Source organism: Watersipora subatra, chromosome 11 (assembly GCF_963576615.1).
Source record: "Watersipora subatra chromosome 11, tzWatSuba1.1, whole genome shotgun sequence".
NCBI classification, from domain to species: domain Eukaryota; kingdom Metazoa; phylum Bryozoa; class Gymnolaemata; order Cheilostomatida; family Watersiporidae; genus Watersipora; species Watersipora subatra.
The window spans coordinates 27,544,263-27,568,186 of record NC_088718.1 but is presented as its reverse complement, the minus strand read 5'-3'; the positions used below and the strand labels follow the sequence as shown (position 1 = coordinate 27,568,186).

Below are 23,924 nucleotides of genomic sequence, written 5' to 3'. Positions count from 1 at the left end.
CATTGTTTAATTACTATTATTATCGCTAGCACCCTGGCAACCTGGTGCGCCGCTAGCACCCCGGCAACCTAGTGCGCCATAAGAGATAATCAAGTGTAATAACTATGCATACAAATATACTATGATGCTTGAGGGTGGTTTAGTGGCACAGTTGGCAGTGTGTATGACATGTAAGCCGAATACCTGAGTACCATTATCGTGTGATGCCTTCATTCCCCTGTAAACGTAGCTTTAGACAGATGAATGTACCGACACAACTCTTATTATAGTAAAGAGTGTGATGTCTTTCTTCCCAACCTGTAAGCATGTTTTTGAACAAATGGATGGACAAACACAACTCTTATTATAGTAAAGAGTGTGATGTCTTTCTTCCCAACCTGTAAGCGTGTTTTTGAACAGATGGATGGACAAACACAACTCCTATTATAGTAAACTATAATAAGCTAGTAGCTAGTAGCTAGTAGCTAGTAGCTAGTAGCTAGTAGCTAGTAGCTAGTAGCTAGTAGCTAGTAGCTAGTAATTTACAGCAACTGTGAATTATGAATTTAGATCAATGTCAAGCTACGTAAATTGTCATAAACAAATTATAATAAAAAACTTTTCCTATTCTGCCATATAACAAAACCTGTGTATGGGTGTCAAACATCCGCAAATATAATATAATATATGATGGAAAAATAGTAATTAATGAGCATTCTATGGCCTATAATGTGTCCTTGTTTTGAAAAAGATATGTCTTGTGCCTGGCTAGTAAAGGAGAAGCGATGTAACTTTAATCTTACACAGTTCATGGCCTAGATAGTGCATAACCTAGATGTGGATAGGTGTATATATAGTTGCAGAAATGAATCGACACCTGAAATCTCCAAGCTCGAATACACAGCATATTAAGTGAAAGATATATATTTCACATATCTCTTATTTATATTATATATATAAGTAGGTATATAGGGATGTTTATACATGTATATCAATATATATAATATATACATATATGTATTCTCTCTTCTTTATGCAACATTCTAGATTGTGCTCAAGTAAAGGCCAGCAAATTCCTTTACATATGCGGATGTGCGCATGTGTGCGTGTGTGCATGTATGCGTGTATGCATTAGTGCTTTTATGCATGTGCGCGCACACACGAGCACATTATTTGTGTATGCACTATGCACAATGTGTGTGCACATGTGTGCTCGCGTGTGTGCATATGAGCACGTGCGTATGCGTGTGTAGGCATATATTTCAAAGTTTGACTGTCGTTGTTTGTCTTTCTAGTTGTAGCCAGAAGTTTTTAGTAATGAAAAATCTGTTTTATTGAGGATTTGAACTCGTGGCATGCAAATCTCAAATCTACTAACAAGCACGCAACCACAAAGGCTGAGCCGTTCTTATCCTTCTCATTGCTTTTACCATTTGCTGTATATCCTCTGCATGATTTCACACATAAATGCGCACTTTTTATTATCAATTGATATTACTTTTTACGTTCGCGTTACTGTTTGAAATTTTTTTTAAAGGTATTTCAAAGTTTTTTACCAATTTCTTTTAATTTGTAGCTTTTAAATATGGAGTTTCAATTTCAAATGTTCCGGTACCACCTTCAATTTCTTCCTTATGGCTATCGTTATATAAAATGTTGTATTAATTCAAGTAGGAACTGCATCTACATTTACTGTTCGTTCGATCAGACAAAGTATCAGGCAAAAACAGTCCTACCTCAGAACAGTACCTACTCGTTACCTCATTTCACCTGGTTCCTCGATACCTGGCATTGAGGTACTAGTATCATCGAATTCAAAGTTTTCACGGAAAGTTTCTGTTACAAAAGTAAGTTTTTTTATACACACACTTGTATGTACATTACATCAAGTCAGCACACTCATGATTTTTAGTTTGTCTTCTTCGTGCGTAATAATTATATTAGTATCAAATCATTTTTCATTGTAACCGATTTTTCAATGTAGCAAAACAGACTATCCAGCTATTACTCACTATTTACTTCACGTTTAAACACCTTTACAATGGTTTTATTTTTCTCTTAATTCTGAACTGCACAAAACACTTTTCTCATGATATCACGTTAAAATTTAAAATAGTAATTGTTGTATACATTAAATAAACATCAGTTTTCTGTTCAAACACTGTTTTGTTACCCGAGCAATGCTGGTCATTTTGCTAGTCTATATATCAATCTAAGGGTTTGCCTTTTTGTTCAATCACGTGTCCAGTTGAAGCAAGTTAAATCTAGCAATAAAAAATTCGCAAGGCACTGGATTAGATCTCATGACCTCCAGATCTAGAGGTGGCAAACTGCTACACAGAATGCAATAGATCTATACGGCAAATATTCAATACACTGGTTAAGATAATCATGCTTGAAGCCCTTGTTTGGGGTTAATAACTAGCACTGTTGACTGGTACGCGAATCTATTGATAAGCTGGTCCAAATCATGGGTATTGTTTTAGTAAAGATTTAGTAAAGGTCTAGTTTTCCAGGTAAGTTACCCAGATTCATTAGGTAATTATTCTATCACCTGCGCAATGCCGGGCATTCAGCTAGCATGTATATATAATTATTTATGTATATATGTATACATGTACTTATGTTATGTTAAGGTCGCAGCATTACTATTATAGCCCCTTTTGGTCCCCGTGGAATTAATCTGCTAAAACCCTTCTCTTTCATTTCATGATATAAAGATATAAAATCATGTCACAATGACCTTTCTGATCTCTAGATGTTATGAATTTTCCAATTATAAACGAACTATTCTAATTTGCTTCTCTTTGTTAAACTTTGTAGGAAGCTAAATACGGAATAGATATGAATTAGGGAGACCACGTATGTTTGTTACGTAGGGCACTTGTCTAAAATTAAAGCTTGCAGTTTCCTAACTCCAAGTGAATGTCTGACCAATAAGAGCCAAGTATTTCTAGTCAGTCAGCCAGTCATTTTCGAGTATAGAGGAGATAAATACCGTATGAAAACTTGTATTTGGGTAGAAGGCATTTGAGTGGTAGATTGAGCAGATGGCGTCAACAAGGTGAGTTTTATAATAAACGCTAACCTTATACTACAGCTCATGTCATCAATGAAGCAGTTGCTGTGGCATCCATCGGAACTGAGGATTGCAAAAACATAAAGCTGCTCATTAAAGCATCTATAGGCAGTTCCGTCTATTGTTCTAATTTGCTGCTATATTGACCACCCGCGTATAATTATATAAAAACCCTCAACTCTCGTATTGTACGTACATCTTCCCAATAAACCTGCAAGCACTTTTAAGTGTAGCTGTAAATGTGGTGTACATTTAATGATAGATATTTATCTGTAGATTGCATCTAGTCATTGTGTATATATAGTCCTAATTGTACATCTAGTTGCAATTGTACATCTATCCATAAATGTATTTTTAGAGTTAGTGATAGCTATACAATTAGTGATGATAAGTGTACATTTACAGATAGATATACATCTAGTTATAGGTTAACACAGTAGGTGTACATCTAGTCAATGTGTATATCTAGTTCTAAGTGTACATCTAGTCATAAGTGTATATATATTCATCAATGTACATTTGGAGTTAGTGATAGGTATACATTTAGGGATAGGTGTACAATAACTGATAGGTGTACATTTAGTGATAGGTGAACACTGTAGATGTACATCTAGTCAATGTGTATATCTAGTTCTGATTGTACATCTACATGTAGTTACAAATGTACATCTATTCATAAATGTGTATTTAGAGTTAGTGATAGGTGTACATTTAGTGATAGGTGTACATTTAGTGATAAGCGTACATTTAGTGATAGGCGTACATTTAGTGATAGGTGTCCATTTAGTGATAGGCGTACATTTAGTGATAGGTGTCCATTTAGTGATAGGTGTACATTTAGTGATAGGTGTCCATTTAGTGATAGGTGTACATTTAGTGATAGGTGTCTACTGTAGATAGATGTACATCTAATCAAAAGTGGACATTTAATCATAAACGCACTTCTAATCATAGTGTACCTTAATAAGACAGCAGTGAGGATGCAGTTTTATAGCTGTGACAATTGAAGGGCTTTTTAAGGTGCACATCAACATGCCTAATAAAGGTATTCACCTTAAAATGCCCTATCATCTTGAATGATTTTCAACTGATATATGCACATATTAGTATGCTACAACCAATGTGTAAACATATAATTTGTGTTTGGGTTTGTAAAAATTCCAAACTTCCATTGATGCGCAATTTTTTTAGGCCATTGTTTAGAGTTGTCTTTCTTTCTCTATATGTTTTAGGTCAGACTGCTATAGTTTATACAGTTGGAGTAAACATGACCTAATAATGACAGTGCACTATGGTTCTATTCTCTGTCAATGTTTTTATGTGTATAAGTAATAATTAAATATATATACATACATATATATGTAATATATATATTTATTAATATATATATATATTTATATATATATTTATATATAATATATATATATTTTTATATATATATTTATATATATTTATATATATATTTATATATATATATTTATATACATGTATAATATATATTTATATATATCTATTGAACACATGTATACATCTATCAATCAAGTGTACATTAAATGACCATTGTGTCAACATTTAATAATCAAGTATACATATTAATTAATGACCACATGTACACATCTACAGTGTAATTACATATTTAATGACTGCATAAACTCGTCAAATGGCCATATGTACATATCTATTAGTTACATGTACATATGTACTAGCTATATGTATACATACACATGTTGTATCTAGTTGCCACAAGTATACATCTTATGGTTAAATAGACATGCCCAAGGCATTTTTGTACATGTCTAACCTAAAGCATCCATGCATGTGCCTCATGCAGACATTTGCACTATGCTCTTGGCTGTGAGGTTAAGAATGCTCATCTGATAAAGGCATCATTTGCAGATTACGTATATATATGTATGTACTACAATCTATTTTTATACCTAGTTCCTAAATCACTCAAAGAGATATAAGCTTGTCTCTAGTCTGGTACAAAGGTTGATTGGGCAAATCCAATTTGAGAAAGATAACGCGCTGATATAGATGGTAGATGTATGTGTATGATTATCATAGCCAGACACCTGATGGAACTGTATGTTATCATGAGCTGCCATTATTCTGGTATGATGTGTGTAGCGCATTTGGTTATTTGAATAATACCTACTCACTGAGGTACTGTTTAATATCAAGCCAGGCAGCATGTTGATGGAGAGGCTGGTACTAATTTTTCTGTTTTTTATGTTTGCTGCTCTGACAAAGGATGGGTTGTCAGTCTTTTCCCCAATCACCTTTAATTCACCTTGACACAATTTAATTTCATCCGGTCATAATTGTGAATGATTTAGGAAGTCATTAAATATGGGTTATCTAGGTCCGGCATTATCTAGATATTGTCCTCGTTATAGGTCATAGCTTATCTACCTCCCTTGTTTTCCAGAAGCCAACCTTACATAATTTGACAGAAAATTCGTAATATGAATGTACTTACTTTGATCCTTTGTGTTGTTCAGCAGTGTAATATTACTACACACTATCTGTGTTATCTAGTCATTACACTTGTTCATCGCTGTCAATAGAAGCAAGCACGCTGTCTTTATGCTTCAATTCTAAAGATAACTCAAAACTTTGAGCTGCTAGACATTTTTTACATGCTTTGGGTTACAAATTGATATGTTGTTTCAAAAAAGAAAGGAGTGTGGAAAAGGTGCGGTTTCTGGTTGCACGAGAATGTTAGTGAGCCAAAATCGTTTCTTATGGCAGTTCATTTTTGAAGTTACGGTTCATATTAATTCAGTGTTTTAAAAATGCATTTCATTATTTATAATGCAAACTGCAATGCAAAAGTTATGCTTCAATGTATAGGATTTATTACATTAATATATAATCCTATTAAATATATTATGTTATGTTAATTATTTACATAATGTTCAAATTCATAGTATTAATTTGATTAATGAGCACATATCAGTGCGATGAGAAGATTAACACAAACTTTGTAGTGTTATCTGGATATTAAGTTTGAGATGTTACACTTTTTAACAACATTCCAATGCATTGCTTATTTGAAAGACAGTCATCTTTTTATTGGGCAGTAATGGTGAAATGCATTTCTCTGAGCCAAGTGTAAGGTGGTGTGCTTGCCTGCATGCCTACCCATTGCATTAAAACTGCAATGACTACTATTAATAGATACACCTATGTTTTTTAATATGCTATTACATGTATGGCTAGATACATGGGCTAAGGTAAGAATTTTGCACATTTTTATCTACACAAGGTTTTACTTAGAAGATGATTTTTACACGCATGCCTAGGTAAACGGGCTGTGATGAGCTTGCATGTGCAAAAACACATTGCAACTAAAACTGCAATGTTTACATGTACAAACCTATGTTTTTAAATGTATACATACGCTATTACATGTATGGTTTAAATGTATACATACGCTATTACATGTATGGTTTAAATGTATACATACGCAATTACATGTATGGTTTAAATGTATACATACACTATTACATGTATGGCTAAATACAAAAGCAAAGATGAAAATGTTTGCAAGTTTTTTGCAAGGAGATGATTTTTTCATGCCTATATTCTTCCATATATGCTTAGATGTAGGGCTAATGTGACGAGTATTGTAGGTACTTCTAAGCAAGAGAGTAGCGCGACAAGTTTATATTTCAGCAATGCATGTGAGAGGATGTGTCCGCGTCCCACCCTCAGACAGGACAAAGGCTTTGCCTGGTTTATTCTCGCCATGTCTTTCCTTTCCCATGCACTCCATCTTGGTTTCACCTACGCTGTCATCGGCAACTTGACAGTTATCCATCAGAGCCTCTTTGGCATTGACCTACAACTGAGCAGCTTTATTGGATCCGTGCATGCCGGAGTCCTCTTTCTCTTCGGTAAAATTATACAACTTTCTTTTGTATTTGCTTGTTCAGCAGACGTTCAGTAATGTGTTACTGGTAGGCTTGGTATTACATCAGTAATGTGTTACTGGTAGGCTTGGTATTACATCTGTAATGTGTTACTGGTAGGCTTGGTATTACATCAGTAATGTGTTACTGGTAGGCTTGGTATTACATCTGTAATGTGTTACTGGTAGGCTTGGTATTACATCTGTAATGTGTTACTGGTAGGCTTGGGATTACATCTGTAATGTGTTACTGGTAGGCTTGGTATTACATCTGTAATGTGTTACTGGTAGGCTTGGTATTACATCTGTAATGTGTTACCGGTAGGCTTGGTATTACATCAGTAATGTGTTACTGGTAGGCTTGGTATTACATCTGTAATGTGTTACTGGTAGGCTTGGTATTACATCTGTAATGTGTTACTGGTAGGCTTGGTATTACATCTGTAATGTGTTACTGGTAGGCTTGGTATTACATCTGTAATGTGTTACTGGTAGGCTTGGTATTACATCAGTAATGTGTTACTGGTAGGCTTGGTATTACATCAGTAATGTGTTACTGGTAGGCTTGGTATTACATCTGTAATGTGTTACTGGTAGGCTTGGTATTACATCTGCTTAAATATGAACTTGCACAGAACTTTTGAAAATTTGATCAGAAATTATTGGTATTTTTTACAATTTGCGATTGTTTTTGATGTTTGAGGTGCTCTGATCGCTTAATCACGATCAACTGTGATTGCAATCAAAATGCTCAGATCAAGCAAAAATGTGGTTATGACATTTATAGTTGCAAAGAGACTGACGGAATAAAGAGGCATAGCGCTGCTACATGAAAGCAATAGTCAATATGAACTATTGCAAGGATATTTACTAAGGACGTCATTTGGCACTTATTTTTCTTTTAGGCCTTTGAATCGCGATAAAGTTTTGTCGATTTTAGCTTTAAAACATCCAAGCAGTCAGACCACTTCAAACATCAAAAACAATTGCAAATGATAAAAAATACAAGTAATTTCTGATAAAACCTTTTAAAATTTTGGGTAAGTTCATCTTTAAGGTCTGCATCAGCTAAAATAGTCTGTTTGTGTCGGAGTTGTCAGTCCTTTCATGTTTTTGGCCTCTGGTCAGTGATTAAGGATATAGTTTATGGGAAGAGTGTATGCCACCCAATAGTCTTTGGCGAGCTTACATAAGCAGTGATTATACAACATTTAGTCCTCTTCATCAGTCTACATGATATGAATCAGTCAAGTTTGTTGTATTAACCTGAGGCCATGTCATTGTGCAGGTGTCACTATAACAAAGGAGTTCCAATATCTAAACTATGATCACAATGTGCTATTATATATGTTACAATGAGTTGATTAAGTTTGCAAACCTTATATAGTAATGTGTTGGTCTCTAAAGGTTTAACCAATTAAAAGCATTTTGAATACATGTGAAAATCACTTACATAAAATTATGGTTAGTTTTATTAAAAACCATATTCCGTAACTGATACTTCAGTTTTTTACATAGAAGTTATGATAATTAACAATTAAATGATAGAAATAGAATTTGGCTCGATTCATTTGCCGCAATCATTTCAATTATTTGGCAAACTTTACTGAAATGCTTGTGTCACTTCCTTGTTTGTGATCAAGCCTAAAACCTAGTATAAAATAAATTTTAGGCTGAACTGAACTTTTGGTATGAAAAATTGCTAATTCATTTCCTTTTCAATAACTACAATATATGCAAATTGTTAAGCATAATTAAATGCCTAAATTTCCTATCCAACAAAAAGCTGAGAATGTTGAACAAATATTACAATAGTTTCTAGGCTAATAAGAAAGAAAAGCAAACACTCACTTCAAATTACGAAATGCATTGTTAGGCTGACTACAAGAATTTTGTAAACCAAACAGGCCTTCATGCTTAAATATTTTTGTGGATGTCAATGGTGTTAATTCAAAATCATCTTTCAAAGACATTGGAAACTTTACCTATGTCCTAGGTATAGGTCATAGCTTATCTGATGTCCTGGATTTTGGAGAAGCCAACCTTACATAACTTGACATAGAAAATTTGTAAAATGGGTGTACTTATCCTAAACCTTTGTATTGTTCAGCAGTGTAATATTACTACACACTATCTGTGTGATCTAGTCATGACACTTGTTCAGCGCTGTCAATAGACACTCTCTCCTTATGCTTCAATTCTAAAGATAATTGGAAACTTTAAACTGCTAGACACTTCTTGCATGTTGGAATTTTGTATTAAAAAGGAAAGGAGCGTAGAAAAGGTTTCCAATAGCACATGCAGGGTCAGTAAGCCTAAAGGCAAACATTATAATTCCATTCCACTACTCTAAGATCTATTGCATAAATATATGTATAATCGTATGAGTTATATTACATAATAAAAAGATTTAATATTTCTGTTTAAATTCAAAATATTCATGTACTGGCTAGTGATAGAAGATAGCACAAACTTCGTAGTGTTATCTGGATATTAACTTTGACATATATTTTATGGAATAACAAGCTCACGAAAACTCTGGTTTTATGCAAATAATAACTTTTTAATAGTAATTCTAATAAGTTAAACTATACACATTTTTGAAATGAAAGCTTCATAAAACTTATCAAAGATTTGTCGCAAACAATAATATAGACCCATAGAGCATGCATTCAGCATGTCATCTAACAAAAGTTTGATGTGACCATGCTTGTAAACTTAGTTGTACAGTTCAACATATTCAGATAAGATGTCTTTTATGGCAGTACTAGCCAATATGAAATTCTGAAATCATGTGCTATCAAGTGCTATACATTATCAGGATAACAGTATCAGGATAACAGTATCAGGATAACAGTATCAGGATAACATTATCAGGATAACATGCATTCCTTAAAACTCATTCAATATCCTGCAGAATATTTCCTATATTTGAAGGCCACAAAAAACTCAGCTTATGGAAATCTATATAATTACATGTATGGTATATCAATCTATTGCCTTGCTTTTAGTAAAAATAATCAATGCACCTGTAATCAGTTAAACACATGAGCTCTTCGTATGATAACAACTGACCTCTTAGCAAAGTAATCAATGAATTATTTAACTTTATTAACATATCAATGAGCTCCTGATCAAATAATCAATGAGCTCTTAATAAAGTTACTTTTAAAATTTTAACAGATCACTCAAGTTCCATATGACTTTAGACTAAGCACTCGTGCCATGCATATTGCAGTGCATTCAAAGTTGATTACACTCCTCGAGAAGTGAATGAAAGAGCTGGAAAACTGCTCATTAGCAGTGTAAGCTATACTCTCCGAGTATGCACTTCCCCTTTTATACATTCTTTCAGCTCCTGTCGCCTCTGTTTTGGTGAAGAAATTGAGATGCCGTGCAACAGAAATTTTAGGAGGGCTTTGTTTGATCTTGGGCATTGGACTGTCCTACTTCTCATCACAGCCATGGCACGCCTTTCTTCTTTTTGGTCTGCTCGGAGGTTAGCAAACTTTCGTGCAAGAAATTGCGATGCACAGTTGCAAGAGAGAATAGTAAATAATGAGTGCTCCAGTGTTGTGTACTACTTGAAAGAATGTTCCGACAAGATTAGCAGTGAAAAATAGCGTTCCAGAGAAACAAGCAGTGAGAAAGAGTGTTGCAGAGAGAGTGGCAGTGAGAAAGGATGTTCTAGAGTGACAAGTACCTTGCTTATACATTACTTGTACAATGTTTGTACATTACTTGTACCTTGCTAGTACAGTCTTTGTACAATACATTTACATTTTTTGTACGTTGCTTGTACATAACTTCTGTCTTACTCACTGTACTAGTCATTAGCCATGTCATGTTTGTAAAATTGAGCAAAACTTCTAGAGGATTTTTTTAAGGCTTTCATGCGCACTACGATGAAGCTTCCTATAATTGCTCAGATGATAAAACAGGAGAAGTCTGAGTTCAGTTTCAGCTAAATCAGATACAAAACAGTTTCTTGGTAAATCTTCCAACATGTGGGTGATAGTGTCGTATTCATTCAAGTAATAAGAACATAATTCGTAATCCATATGAATCTGCCTACTTTGTTGGAGTTGTGTATCTACAGTTCTTAAATAACTCTTTCATCATAGTTCATAATTCTATTTTAATGCGAAAGACAAATCCTGTCAAATGATTTTTGTTTTGAAAGACTAAAGAAGTATATTAGTATAGGCTTGCTGCTAAGAGACACACAGTTATTTAGATCTGAACTAGTACTGAATTAGATATCATGATAGAATGTCGAGATGTGTAGTTAGCTGTATATCAGTTATGTTGGTAGAGATAAATTATATATCAACAAACTTATCATCTTGATTAGTTGACGTAGTCTAAGTGAGCTGATATTTTATACCATCAGATGTTCAATGAATCTGATAACATAATCAGTCTCGCAGATAGAGAGATGGTAGTTGTTGGCTAAGAAGTTTTCTCTGTAATACTGTTCTTTTGACTTTAGAAAACAAGCGTTACATCGCTAGGGCACAAAAGATTACAATAATAAATGTATTGGGAAAAATTGTTTCAAGTTTGTCAAAAAAAGGTGAGCTAGTCTACTAAAAAATTGAAAAAGATCATTATATCACAAAAACCTCAGAAAAAAATCAATTTTTTAGTATTTAAATCAATTGCCTTGATATTTAGATGGGTACCAAGAAACATCGATTCTTGCAAAACTACAAAAAAGCTCCAAAGAATTAAAAAATTGTTATTTTGCTCAAAAAAATAACTATTTTAGACATGGTTGAAATCATTTGATTTTTGTGTCCTCCCTGGTTGTTTATGCCTACCATGAAAGATCACAAACTTTCGAGCGTGAAAGCATGCTTGGTTGTTTCTGAATTGAGCCAACGATTTTATCACTTTTTGCTGAAAATCTCTTGGAATGAGGGAAAAAGACAGTGCTGACACATCTAGGTGAGGGCGCAAGAGCAAAGCTGCTACATAAGAATCAGTGATCAAATGTTTTGAGTGTCAGCTCTATTTGTTGCTGCAGAGAAAAACATAAGGCTGATTGAAAACACCAGCGATCTTTCTGAGAGTCTAACCCAGCCTGTGAGTCTCAGAGCAGGCCCTCTTAGGCTCACAGTTTACAGACTCTCTTTAACTAGAGGAGCTGTCTTAGCCTATTAGTTTAGAGCAGCGCTTCTCTGTTCCTTTTGTTACTAAACCCCCTACTACTGAAGAGGGTAACCTCGCACGATCTTTTCTTTAATGAAACTAAAAAGGTTCAAGATGCAACGAAAAACAGACATGTTCAAAATATATGAAAATAAAACATTCTTGAAATGTCATTTTAAAATGGGTCTGGTGTTTTCACGGAGCAACAACAAATAACACAAACAACACCCTTTAAGATCTTTGACTCTTTTCTGTCTCATGCCTGCTATTATCTGATTGAAATGTGTTTCTTTGTAAGTGAAATAGCATATCATTTTTGGTTCACTTTATACGGTGTTAACTACTTATTTCTGATATAAAGAAGAGAAAAAAAACTGGATCCACATAGGCAAGTTGCTGTGACAAACATTCACTTTCTTCATTGTAATGCATGAGCCCTCACAAATTAGTTGAGTTTGACTTCAAAAAACTCAAGCCAAGCAACAATGCATATCTGGTTCACAATAGCTGTAGAAGAAAAAAGTTGCTGTAATTTAACCAAAAACAGGTCTTTCAAAACGTAATTTGCTGGTCTGACTTTTTCTGAAGCATCATATATGCGTGTCATTTCAGAGTTTATTTTAGTGTTTCCGTGGTTACAGGAATTGGTGTATCGTGCGTATACGTGGCGTCCTCCGAGGTCCTCGCCCTTAACTTCACCAAATACAAATATTTGGCTTTCTCTATAGCAGTGCTTGGCTACTACGGAGGCATGGTTGCTTTTCCCATAGTCTCACAGAAACTCTTCGATCTGTTTGGTTACAACCATGCTATGGCAATCATGGCATCTTTCCACGTTGTACATTTACTAGCGGGGTGTGTTTTCTACCAGCCGTCAGGTGAGTTGCTAATCATGTTAGGATACTTTAAATTAAATAAAGTTTACTTCTTTCAGCTGGTTAAGCTGGAGAATTAGAAAGAATTACATTAAAAATAGTTAAATCCTTTAAAGACAAGCTTGATTATTTTCAGGATATATATTATTATTGAATAATTTGTTTACAGAAAAAACTTTATGAGAGGAGTGGAATAATGTTAGATGTTAGAATTGTGTTGTGCGGATGGCATCACTTGAAGCCTCTACTGATCCCTTCATTGTCTGTTGTTTCAGAGCAATATCAGATCTTTTTGCATTGTTAAGGCGAGTTGTAAGGTCCAAATAACTCACATAATATTTGCTAGTTGTTTGTTGCTAAATTTTAACTGGAGGTTTTCAGTTGCCAGTTTTAATTACAGGCATCACGTAAATATTTTAATTTTACAAATAGTTTTAAGATAATGTACGACCGTCAGCAACTTTTATATCAAAACTCTCTATTAAGTTCAGGCAGTGGAAGTTTTATGCTTGTAATATTGTCAGAAGATATTCTTACTTGTATATCAGAATGAAATTAAATGTAATACAGGATGTGATTTCATAATTGTTCAACATAAAACAATGAAAAATGATATGTCTAGTTAATAATGAATTTTTCTTAAATGATTAAAATGGGCATGCAAATAGTTTTTTTTTAGATTTCCAAAGGGAATGCGCTTAATAAAGTTCTATAAAAATCACCTTGAAAATATTTAGTCTTTTTCTTTACCAGACACTCATGGCAAGTTGCCAAATACCTGTTACAGCTGCTTAATTTGAGATGCCCTGCAATTTATAGCTTTTTTGCAGTGACCATGGCCTGCGGAAATCTCTGCGTGTTGATGTGTTATCTTGTTAAACATGTCATCTTAGCAAGTTAAAATGCTGTAAAAATATTTAAGTGTAGCGGCTTGTTGGAAATTTATCAAGTCGTATTGGATGCAGCAATCATGGTACTAACAGGCGTAGATCTGTTACGAGGTAAAAGAAAAGAGTGCAAAGAGATCAACAACTCTGATATATGTTATAAAGTGAGGCAGTGGGAAGTGAGAGAGGATTAAAAGTTTTGGTGTCTGTGATGAGGTGAATGGGAGAGGAATGAAGAGAGATTAACAGTTCTGGCATTCGTTATGAAGTAAGGGAAAGAGGGAAACAAGGAGAATAACAGCTCTGGTATTTGTTATAAAGTGAGGTAGTGGGAAGTGAGAGAGGATTAAAAGTTCTGGTGTCTGTGATGAGGTGAATAGGAGAGGAGTGAGAAGAGATTAACAGTTCTGGTATCAGTTATGAGGTAAGGGAGAGGGGAATGAGAAGAGATTAACACTTCTAGTTTCTGCTATGAGGTGAAGGGCATAGGAGTGAGAAGATATTAGCAGTTCTGGTGTCTGTTATGAGGTGAAGGAGAGAAGAGTGAGAAGATATTAGCAGTTCTGGTGTCTGTTAAGAGGTAAAGGAGAGAAGAGTGAGAAGATATTAGCAGTTCTGGTGTCTGTCATGAGGTGAAGGAGAGAAGAGTGAGAAGATGTTAGCAGTTCTGGTGTCTGTTATGAGGTGAAGGAGAGAAGAGTGAGAAGATATTAGCAGTTCTGGTGTCTGTTATGAGGTGAAGGAGAAAAGAGTGAGAAGATATTAGCAGTTCTGGTGTCTGTTATGAGGTGAAGGAGAGAAGAGTGAGAAGATATTAGCAGTTCTGGTGTCTGTTATGAGGTGAAGGAGAGAAGAGTGAGAAGATATTAGCAGTTCTGGTGTCTGCTATGAGGTAAAGGGCATAGGAGTGAGAAGATATTAGCAGTTCTGGTGTCTGTTATGAGGTGAAGGAGAGAAGAGTGAGAAGATATTAGCAGTTCTGGTGTCTGTTATGAGGTGAAGGAGAGAAGAGTGAGAAGATATTAGCAGTTCTGGTGTCTGTTATGAGGTGAAGGAGAAAAGAGTGAGAAGATATTAGCAGTTCTGGTGTCTGTTATGAGGTGAAGGGCATAGGAGTGAGAAGATATTAGCAGTTCTGGTGTCTGTTATGAGGTGAAGGAGAGAAGAGTGAGAAGATATTAGCAGTTCTGGTGTCTGCTATGAGGTAAAGGGCATAGGAGTGAGAAGATATTAGCAGTTCTGGTGTCTGTTATGAGGTGAAGGAGAAAAGAGTGAGAAGATATTAGCAGTTCTGGTGTCTGTTATGAGGTGAAGGAGAGAAGAGTGAGAAGATATTAGCAGTTCTGGTGTCTGTTATGAGGTGAAGGAGAGAAGAGTGAAAGGAGCAGCCTCTCTGAGGCAAAGTCAGCTTTACATGAAGAAACAGCAAAGGAAAAAGACAGAAGCCCCAAGAATGACAAAACCGAAATACCTCTTTTTAAGGTACAAATACCTGGCTCTTAAGATTATAGCAGTACATAAAGGACTAGTTTAAATCTTTTGAAACAATAATAAAAGCAACAAGAGCAATGTTTGCTCGTGTGTAGTCTCAAAGCACAACCCTACATGATCACTTTGGATCAGTAAACATAATAGCACAAGGAAGATGCGCAAGAATAGTTTTAATCAACCAATAGCAATGCAAGAATAGTTTTAATCAACCAATAGCAATTTGTCCTAATGTCTTAGTTATGAATTTCTAAACTCATGTTCCAAAGTCCCCTGTGATCTACTATACTGAGGTCAGAAGGTCAGAAAGTCAACAACCACTTTATTTGATCTGATTTACTTTACATGATAATCTGAAGCATGCAGGGATCTCTATTCTAACCCTATAAGCCATGTGTTTTGTCTCTTGATACACATGATTGATACCAAGGAGAACTGAACTCTCAGCGTTGTTTGAATGGTTTAAATTATAAGCAAAATTGTATCAGATTTCAGTAAGACCTGTCCATATCTGTTAACTTTTTGCACTTCGATAAAATACAAAATTTCTCCAATAAGTCAAAATCAATAATAGCTCGTGAACCTTTTTTGGAAAATACTGTAGCCATTATTCTAGGTGCTACTTCAAAGCTGTTATTAATTATTAGCACCCAACTATATATATAGTTGGGTATATATCTAGTTGAGTAATATATATATATATATATAATATATATATATATATATACATAAAGTGGATGCTGCACAATTCATTACAGAGTGCTCAATGATGAATCAGAGCTAAATTATAAAATACGTATAAGTGGAACTTCACTCTATAAGTTAAAAATTTTATTACTAATAGTTTCATGTGGTACAATAAGTATCACACTCTTCAGATACAATGTCCAAAAAAAATCTTTTTTTGAAACTGATATTTGAAATTAATAAAATGATTTTTTTAGACATTTTATCTGAAGAGTGTGATACTTATTGTACCACATGAAACTATTAGTAATAGAATGTTTAACTTATAGAGTGAAGTTCCACTTATACATATTTTTTATATATATACATATATATTTATATACATATATATATATGGATACATATATATATATATCCATATACACTTTGTTTCATATAATATAAAATATAAAATAGAGCTAAAATACATAAAGGTATTTGGGTAAAGTTTATTCAATTTATTACTACAACCATTGGTTTCATACAGCCAGCGAGCCAGCTGCAATCGTCAGGTTACAGGTACAGCGAGCTAGCTGCACTTGACGATTGCAGCTGGCTCGCTGGCTGTATGAAACCAATGGTTGTAGTCATAAATTGAATAAACTTTACCCAAATACTTTATGTATCTATATATGTATATGTGTGTGTGCGTGTGTCTGTTTGTCATTCGTATGTACAGTTATAGCAATAAAGTTTTAGGAATTTAAAAACCACTCCATACTGGAATTGAAGTCAAAAACTTCAATTCTGCAGAAAAAGGTGCTATCCACTATGCCACATGACCTACTTGACATTTTGTAGAATAGTTGTGCACATACATGTACTTAATACACCAGTTAAAATACTCACACTTAAAGCGCTTGTGAAAATTCTATCGGTTACTATGAGTACGATTGAAAATCATGATTGGTTACGTGAGAGATCATAACATAACAACAGGCCTGGCTCTTATTATAGTAAAGATTTAGACTAGCTCAAGTTACTTAAATTTATTTGGTAATAAAACTTGGCCAATGGCAGCTACATTAACTGCTACTGTTTAGAAGCTGTTTGTTGTATTCAGCTAGTTCACTGATAGAAATATAGCTGCACCCAGAACTACTAATACAAGTATAACTAGTTATACTTGTTATACTAGTATAACAAGTATAACTAGTTACATTGATAATACTTCGAACTCTGAAAAACATACATCATTAACCGTGAGTGTGCAATGAGCAAACATTGAATTGTCGTCTAGAAAAACCTCCCAACAGTCTTATTTCTCTACAGATCGAAGGAAAATTGACAGACGAATCTTTTAGCATCATTCTTAACATTCCCTAAACATCAGAGTTGTGTCAGTGTTGGTGATGGTTTGAATATACAAAACCTAGAATATTTAACACAAATTACGTTTGTAGAGTTTCAAGTCAGTTTTTATTTGACTTAGTTTGAGCAAATAAAAACTAATTTGACACTTGATTTGAGACAAAATCAAAGTGATTTAGGAATTTTACTTCATAAAAAATCTAATTTTTAATAGATATTTTTCATGACATGTTTTAGAAGATAACTCATAGGTTATAAAATGCCAGTTCAGCCCTTTTGAAACGCTATCAATGTCAGTTTGAATATTATGATGCTGATATGCTGGTATTCTCTGTCAATTTCAAAGACTGCTGAAAAAAAAATCAATCCCGAATTAAAGACAGTAATCACATGAAAATCACTAATCTTAATTTATTCGTTGAATATCTTCACTTTTAGCTAATTTAGAAAATTATGTTTTTATAACATAACTTAATAGTTAGTTTGTAATTTACAGCTCTATGATTTTATGATAATAGCAATAATCTTACAACTAGTCAGAATATATGTACATTACACGTCATTCAACAATTACCTGTCAATCACAAGTATTATTATACTAATATTATGATTTTTATGGTAACTATATCTAGAATGGTAGAAATACATTATATATGTTATTACATTATATACACTATTATTCCCCATGCTGAGTCAATAAGATATGACAAATACCAGCTACACTACTAAATCCTAGTGAATACTAGCAAATACTAGCTACACTACTAAATCCTAGTGAATACTAGCAAATACTAGCTACACTACTAAATCCTAGTGAATACTAGCAAATACTAGCTACACTACTAAATCCTAGTGAATACTAGCAAATACTAGCTACACTACTAAATCCTAGTGAATACTAGCAAATACTAGCTACACTACTAAATCCTAGTGAATACTAGCAAATACTAGCTACATTACTAAATCCTAGTGAATACTAGCAAATACTAGCTAGTCTTACTCTTTGGGTATTGTCTATCCCTGCTCCAAAAAATTAAGTTTTTAGTAAAAGAGGGGTCACAATGCGTCCGAGGCAAACTTCTCTTTCCGGATCGATATTTTAAAGGTGCTGTTTTTGAAGCGTAACGGAAACAAGTGAGTAATGAAATTAATCATGTCAATGATAACTATTCTTTTATTTTTAATATTCATGCTCTGTTTACTGTTGTCCTGCACCAAAATACATGAAATATGTAAAACACACTAGCGGGTATCATTCAGTTAAATAATATTTCATTGGCCATCTACTTATCAATATCATTTGAACGCAGTACAATATATAACATTACTGTTCAATCAACAGATGCAAAGAAAATAGGATGCTTATGATAACTTACGCCATCTTGTAGAGTATCCGCTTTGCTACTTAGATGTTTATGTTCACATCAATTCATGTACTCAATAATTTGTTAAATATTTTCAAAAAATATCAAATAATTTAGATGTGAATTATGGGCATCTTGCAAGTAACTTAATTTGTCAGATATTATTTGACATGAATGAGCTTTTTAATTTAAATCAAACTAGTTTGTAGCTGATTTGATTTAACTAAATATAAAGATAGTAATTTTAATATAGCTCTGCCAAACGCTATAATGATTCAGCGAACAAATGTTTATCTTAGCCTCAGATGTCCTTGTTATTAGTGCCAACATGCCAATGATGCCTCAGCCTCAGTTATTGTGTCCCAGCATCCATTATAATTCATGGTACTATTAGATTACCAACTATCAAAACACGTTTGTTAAACTCACGTAATATTTTTTAATATATTTTTGTTCATTTTTTGCATGTATTAAAATAATTATTTTTTACAATTATTATTGCCAATTAAAGGTTGTACATGATTATTGCAAAATAACTTAATTATTATACAATTTTACCTATTATAGGTAAACACACCTGAGGAGAATCTGCCACAGGAGGTACAGCTACAAAGTAATTTTCAAGATCCTCAAGCCTTACCTCCAGTTTCCCCTGATTCTGAAAAAGAACTGATGGAAAGTGGGACAACTAACTTGAAAGATGACTTCAAAATACTACTGGCTTCCCCAAAGGTTTAATCAGTTGCTACTCTTTTGCTCAAATGCATCAGGAATTCTTTTGTCGCTTGTTATAGTGTTTAGACATCTAAGATATTGGTATATGATGTAGTACCACTTTTAAACAAAAGATAAAATATAACAGAACAATATATCATTCATATAAATACAATTAAAAAATAAACTAAACTTGCTAAAAGAAACCAAGGAGGCCATTTTTTATCATCCGCAAATACGAGTAATTGTGGTGTTTGCGGATGATAGACAAGTTTTAAAATTGAGGTGTAACCCAACTGTAAAATAAACAATCAAAAGATAAATCTTTGGTAGGAACTTGGGTTATCTTTTGTACCAAGCGTTAGGAACTACGGTTATGAAGGTTTGTAAGTTTGCAACTGAATGGCTCCAAAGTCCAAAATCACCACATGAATAACATTGTTGCTTATCTAGTGAAAGAAAGACTTCCATCTTGAGGAGGTAAAACACTTCCTATTGATTAGCAAATCAATTAATTAGATCAGGACTACTTTGAGTAGGTGCATCAGGTGATACCTTCTTATGGTCCTGGTATGCTGCTGTGTAGTTATTCGGAAATATAAATCTATTAAAATGTAACTCCATCAAAATAAAATTTTAATTAAATCATATTAAAATAAAAATTTTTAAAAATGTCAGCCTTAAAAATGTAACTATATGAAAGTGTAACTACATGAACATGTAACTCTATTAAAATATAACTCTATTGAAATGCAACCTTATTAAAGTGTAGCTCTATTAAATTGTTGCCCGGCTTGTAGCTTACAGTATAACGTTATTAAAATGTAACACTATTAAACTTCAAGTTTAATAATATGTAACTTTATTAAAATGTGACTCCATAAAAATGTGACTCCATAAAAATATAATTCTATTAAAATGTAACTCTGTTAAAATGTAACTCTATTTACATGTAACTCTATTAAAATGAGCAACTGAAACATGTAAAAGAGTTCCTACAAGTTACCCTCAAACTATGTATTTGTTACCTTGAAGATCTGGGCGATGCTTTTCAATGGACTGCTTTGGAACATAAACGTAGCCTCTTTCTTCATCCTCGTCACAGACTTTGCTCTGCAGGCGACAGGAATTAATAAAGATGAGGCAGCATTTGGAGTCACCATAGTTGGTGAGTGTAACATTTTTCTATTTAGTTTAAATCAGTGTAATTATCAATGTTTAATATATACATAATCAACAAAATAAAGTATTTAATGTTGCAGCCTTAGTGTAGGTGTCTTAAACTGGTACTAGCTGTATGAAATAGTTTAACTTCCACTTATAGTCTAATGAGTATGGAACCACCTTTATGGGCAGCAAATTATCTTTATGGATATCCCATATTCATCTTTCACCTTTTTCTCGAGACATTCCTAAAAAATCCTAACACCTGAGATATCAGCAGTGCTTTTGAGACTCGAGCCATGGAGCCGTTGTTAATTTGTACTATCATATAATAGGCAATAGGATTACATGCCTTCAAAGAAATTCAGAATGGCAGTGTCCAGGTATACCAGTTTTTGCCGCTAACAAATATTAACAGATACTCTCCATGAATAAATATGCATATTTTTATTCAAAGTAAAATGTATGCACTCTTATGTTATCTATCAACTGTACATGTTAATTATGCATGACTCTCATATATATTAAATATACATGACTATCATACTTGCTAAATATACATGAGTATCATGATACATTTTACATGTTTTGTAGGGATAACAAACATTGCTGGTTGTCTTCTCGTGATTTCTGTGAGTGCCTTGAGATTTGACAGATTGATGCTTCATTTTACTTGTACTTTGGTTTATGGGATCACAACCGTAGTCATGGCTTTCAGTTCAAACAAGGTAAATTATTTTGTGTCAAGCAGTCAATGCTGCTATACTTAGATTGATTGATCAGCCATCAAGAGGTTCTCATTTTGCTGTACATCGTGTTCACTTTGTAGGCTATGTTCTATGCAATGGTAGGATTATGGGGGCTGGCGCAAGGTGCCTCTATAGCAAATCTGCTCGGAGTACTTGACAATTTTTGTGGAGTAAAGCAGCTGGCTTTGCTTTTTGGATTATACCTATTTGCTGAAGGCTTTGGGGCACTAGGCGGCCCTCCTCTCTGCGGTATGTATCTGCCATTATTTCTTATACAGTCAATTTACTGCGTGTGATATTAAATTCTTTGTTTTTCTCTTCAAAAATGATTGAAAATACATTATCATTATGTCTTCAAACAGTTTCCTATTATTGGTTTCAAATTGGTTCTCTCAATTTATTTAGTCTGCGTTCATTGGTTCTTTCTTTGTTATCTCTGCATTCATTGATTCTTTAGTTATGTTTGTACTCACTGGCTCTCTTTGTTATGCCTGCATTCATTGGTTTTCTAATTGTTAAGTTTGTACTCACTGGCTCTCTATGTTATGTGTGCATTCATTGGTTCTCTAGTTGTTATGTTTGTACTCACTGACTCTCTATGTTATGCCTGCATTCATTGGTTCTCTAGTTGTTATGTTTGTACTCATTGACTCTCTTTGTTATGCCTGCATTCATTGGTTTTCTAATTGTTATGTTTGTACTCACTGGCTCTCTATGTTATGTCTGTATTCATTGGTTCTCTAGTTGTTATGTTTGTACTCACTGACCCTCTTTGTTATGCCTGCATTCATTGGTTCTCTAGTTGTTATGTTTGTACTCACTGACCCTCTTTGTTATGCCTGCATTCATTGGTTCTCTAGTTGTTGTTTGTACTCACTCGCTTTCTATGTAATGTGTTCATTCATTGGTTCTCTATTTGTTATGTTGGTACTGACTGGCTCCGTTGTTTGTAATCATTTGCTATTAAATTTTTTATGTATGTTCGCAATTGCGTTTTCTTCGTCATATTTGTGCACATTTACTCTATACTTGTTGTCTGTACTCATTGGCTCCCTCTTTGCTATTGTTAAGCTCATTGGTTCTCAATATGATGTCTGCACCCATTGTTCTTTTTATCTTGCTAATAGGCTACAACTCCAAACCTTACTGATGTACCATCTCTCTACAATGTATATATAACACTGTAGATTTCTCCGCTCAATATATGATTACTCACTGAGAGCACACACATGCTGACTTGTACATATTATGCTGTCTATGCAGGGTACGTGTCAGACAAGGTAGGAATCAGGTATGGTCTCATACTCGCTGGATGTGCAGGGATTGCTGGGAGTTTGTGCATACTTCCTGTCATCATCAAACAACTACAGGGACAACTGAGAAATGGTTCTAAAAGACAATACAGCATCACCACGTCTGCCTCTGATGAAAAGATATGAGCATATAGCTCAATCTTTATGACTCTAATCGTTCAACTATATCTGCAATGACAACAATGGAATTTGCGATAACTCATAGACTTGAACTAATCGCTTGCTGTAAGATACGGTAGGCATTCCTGTTAATGTTTAGCATAATCAGCGTCTAATGTACTAGTACTGGCGGATGGTCAAACTTGAACTTCATTTATAATTGGCTAAAACAGACGAAACTAATACCATGCATAGTTAAACTGAATATTTTACCAACTAGCTACAGGTGATTGAATTTGCATAGTTTTTGTATTCTAACAACAATGGTGGTAGTATGTTTTAAAGCCATACACATGTATATATACAAATAAACTTACGGTTAAGAGCAGAAGTCTGCTAACTTTTATCGAAATGTTTCAGCTGCTAGCAGTTTTATGTATCCACATTTAAACACATAACGAGAGCTCACTACACCGCATGTTTTGACCAGTTGTAGAAGAATCAAAAAGAATTTCACTAAAATGGATCTGCTCTACACTTATATATACGTGCCACATATCTGTATATGTATAATTATCTATACTAGGTGAGTGCCATGCACTTCACCCGTATTACAAAAACAGCTTATAAACATTACGTTACCTTACCAACTACATCCCCTTTACACTATATCACCTGCAACAGTTTATAAGCTATTTTTATTACACATGCAACGCCAGGATTTACTTAGTGAGGCCAGCTGGTTATCGTTACGTGGGACGCAACATCATTGTGTATTTTAACCGATGTAAAAGTATTTTCAGCATTATTGGTCACCATGCTCAGTTGAATGCCAGTCTAATGAATAAGCTGGACACCTCCAGAGCTGGAGGTTATGAGATCTAGTCCTCCGCAAAGCAGATTTTTCATTACAACAACTTAATCAGTAAACTGTACCCTGAAATAAACATATATATATATATATATATATCTATATACATATATATATATGTATATAGTATAATCTGGGATATAAAGAGCACTTGCCCATTACATGCTTTTGTGCAAATGAGTTGCAAAAAAGTGTGTTATTGCGAAGAGGTACGGTAAGATTTTGAAGCAAGTGT

General features: G+C 34.0%; 1 protein-coding gene across 1 annotated transcript; it reads left to right on the top strand.

Annotated features, from left to right (window-relative positions):
* The first annotated feature begins 3,029 nt into the window (after positions 1 to 3,029).
* LOC137407930 (monocarboxylate transporter 12-like) lies at positions 3,030 to 22,845 on the top strand. Its single transcript, XM_068094316.1, has 10 exons — positions 3,030 to 3,043; positions 6,668 to 6,960; positions 10,330 to 10,473; positions 12,770 to 13,006; positions 15,251 to 15,372; positions 19,347 to 19,511; positions 20,529 to 20,661; positions 21,252 to 21,385; positions 21,487 to 21,655; positions 22,670 to 22,845. The coding sequence occupies exons 1-10, from the start codon at positions 3,030 to 3,032 to the stop codon at positions 22,843 to 22,845; spliced, it is 1,587 nt and encodes a 528-aa protein (XP_067950417.1).
* The last annotated feature ends 1,079 nt before the right edge of the window (positions 22,846 to 23,924 follow it).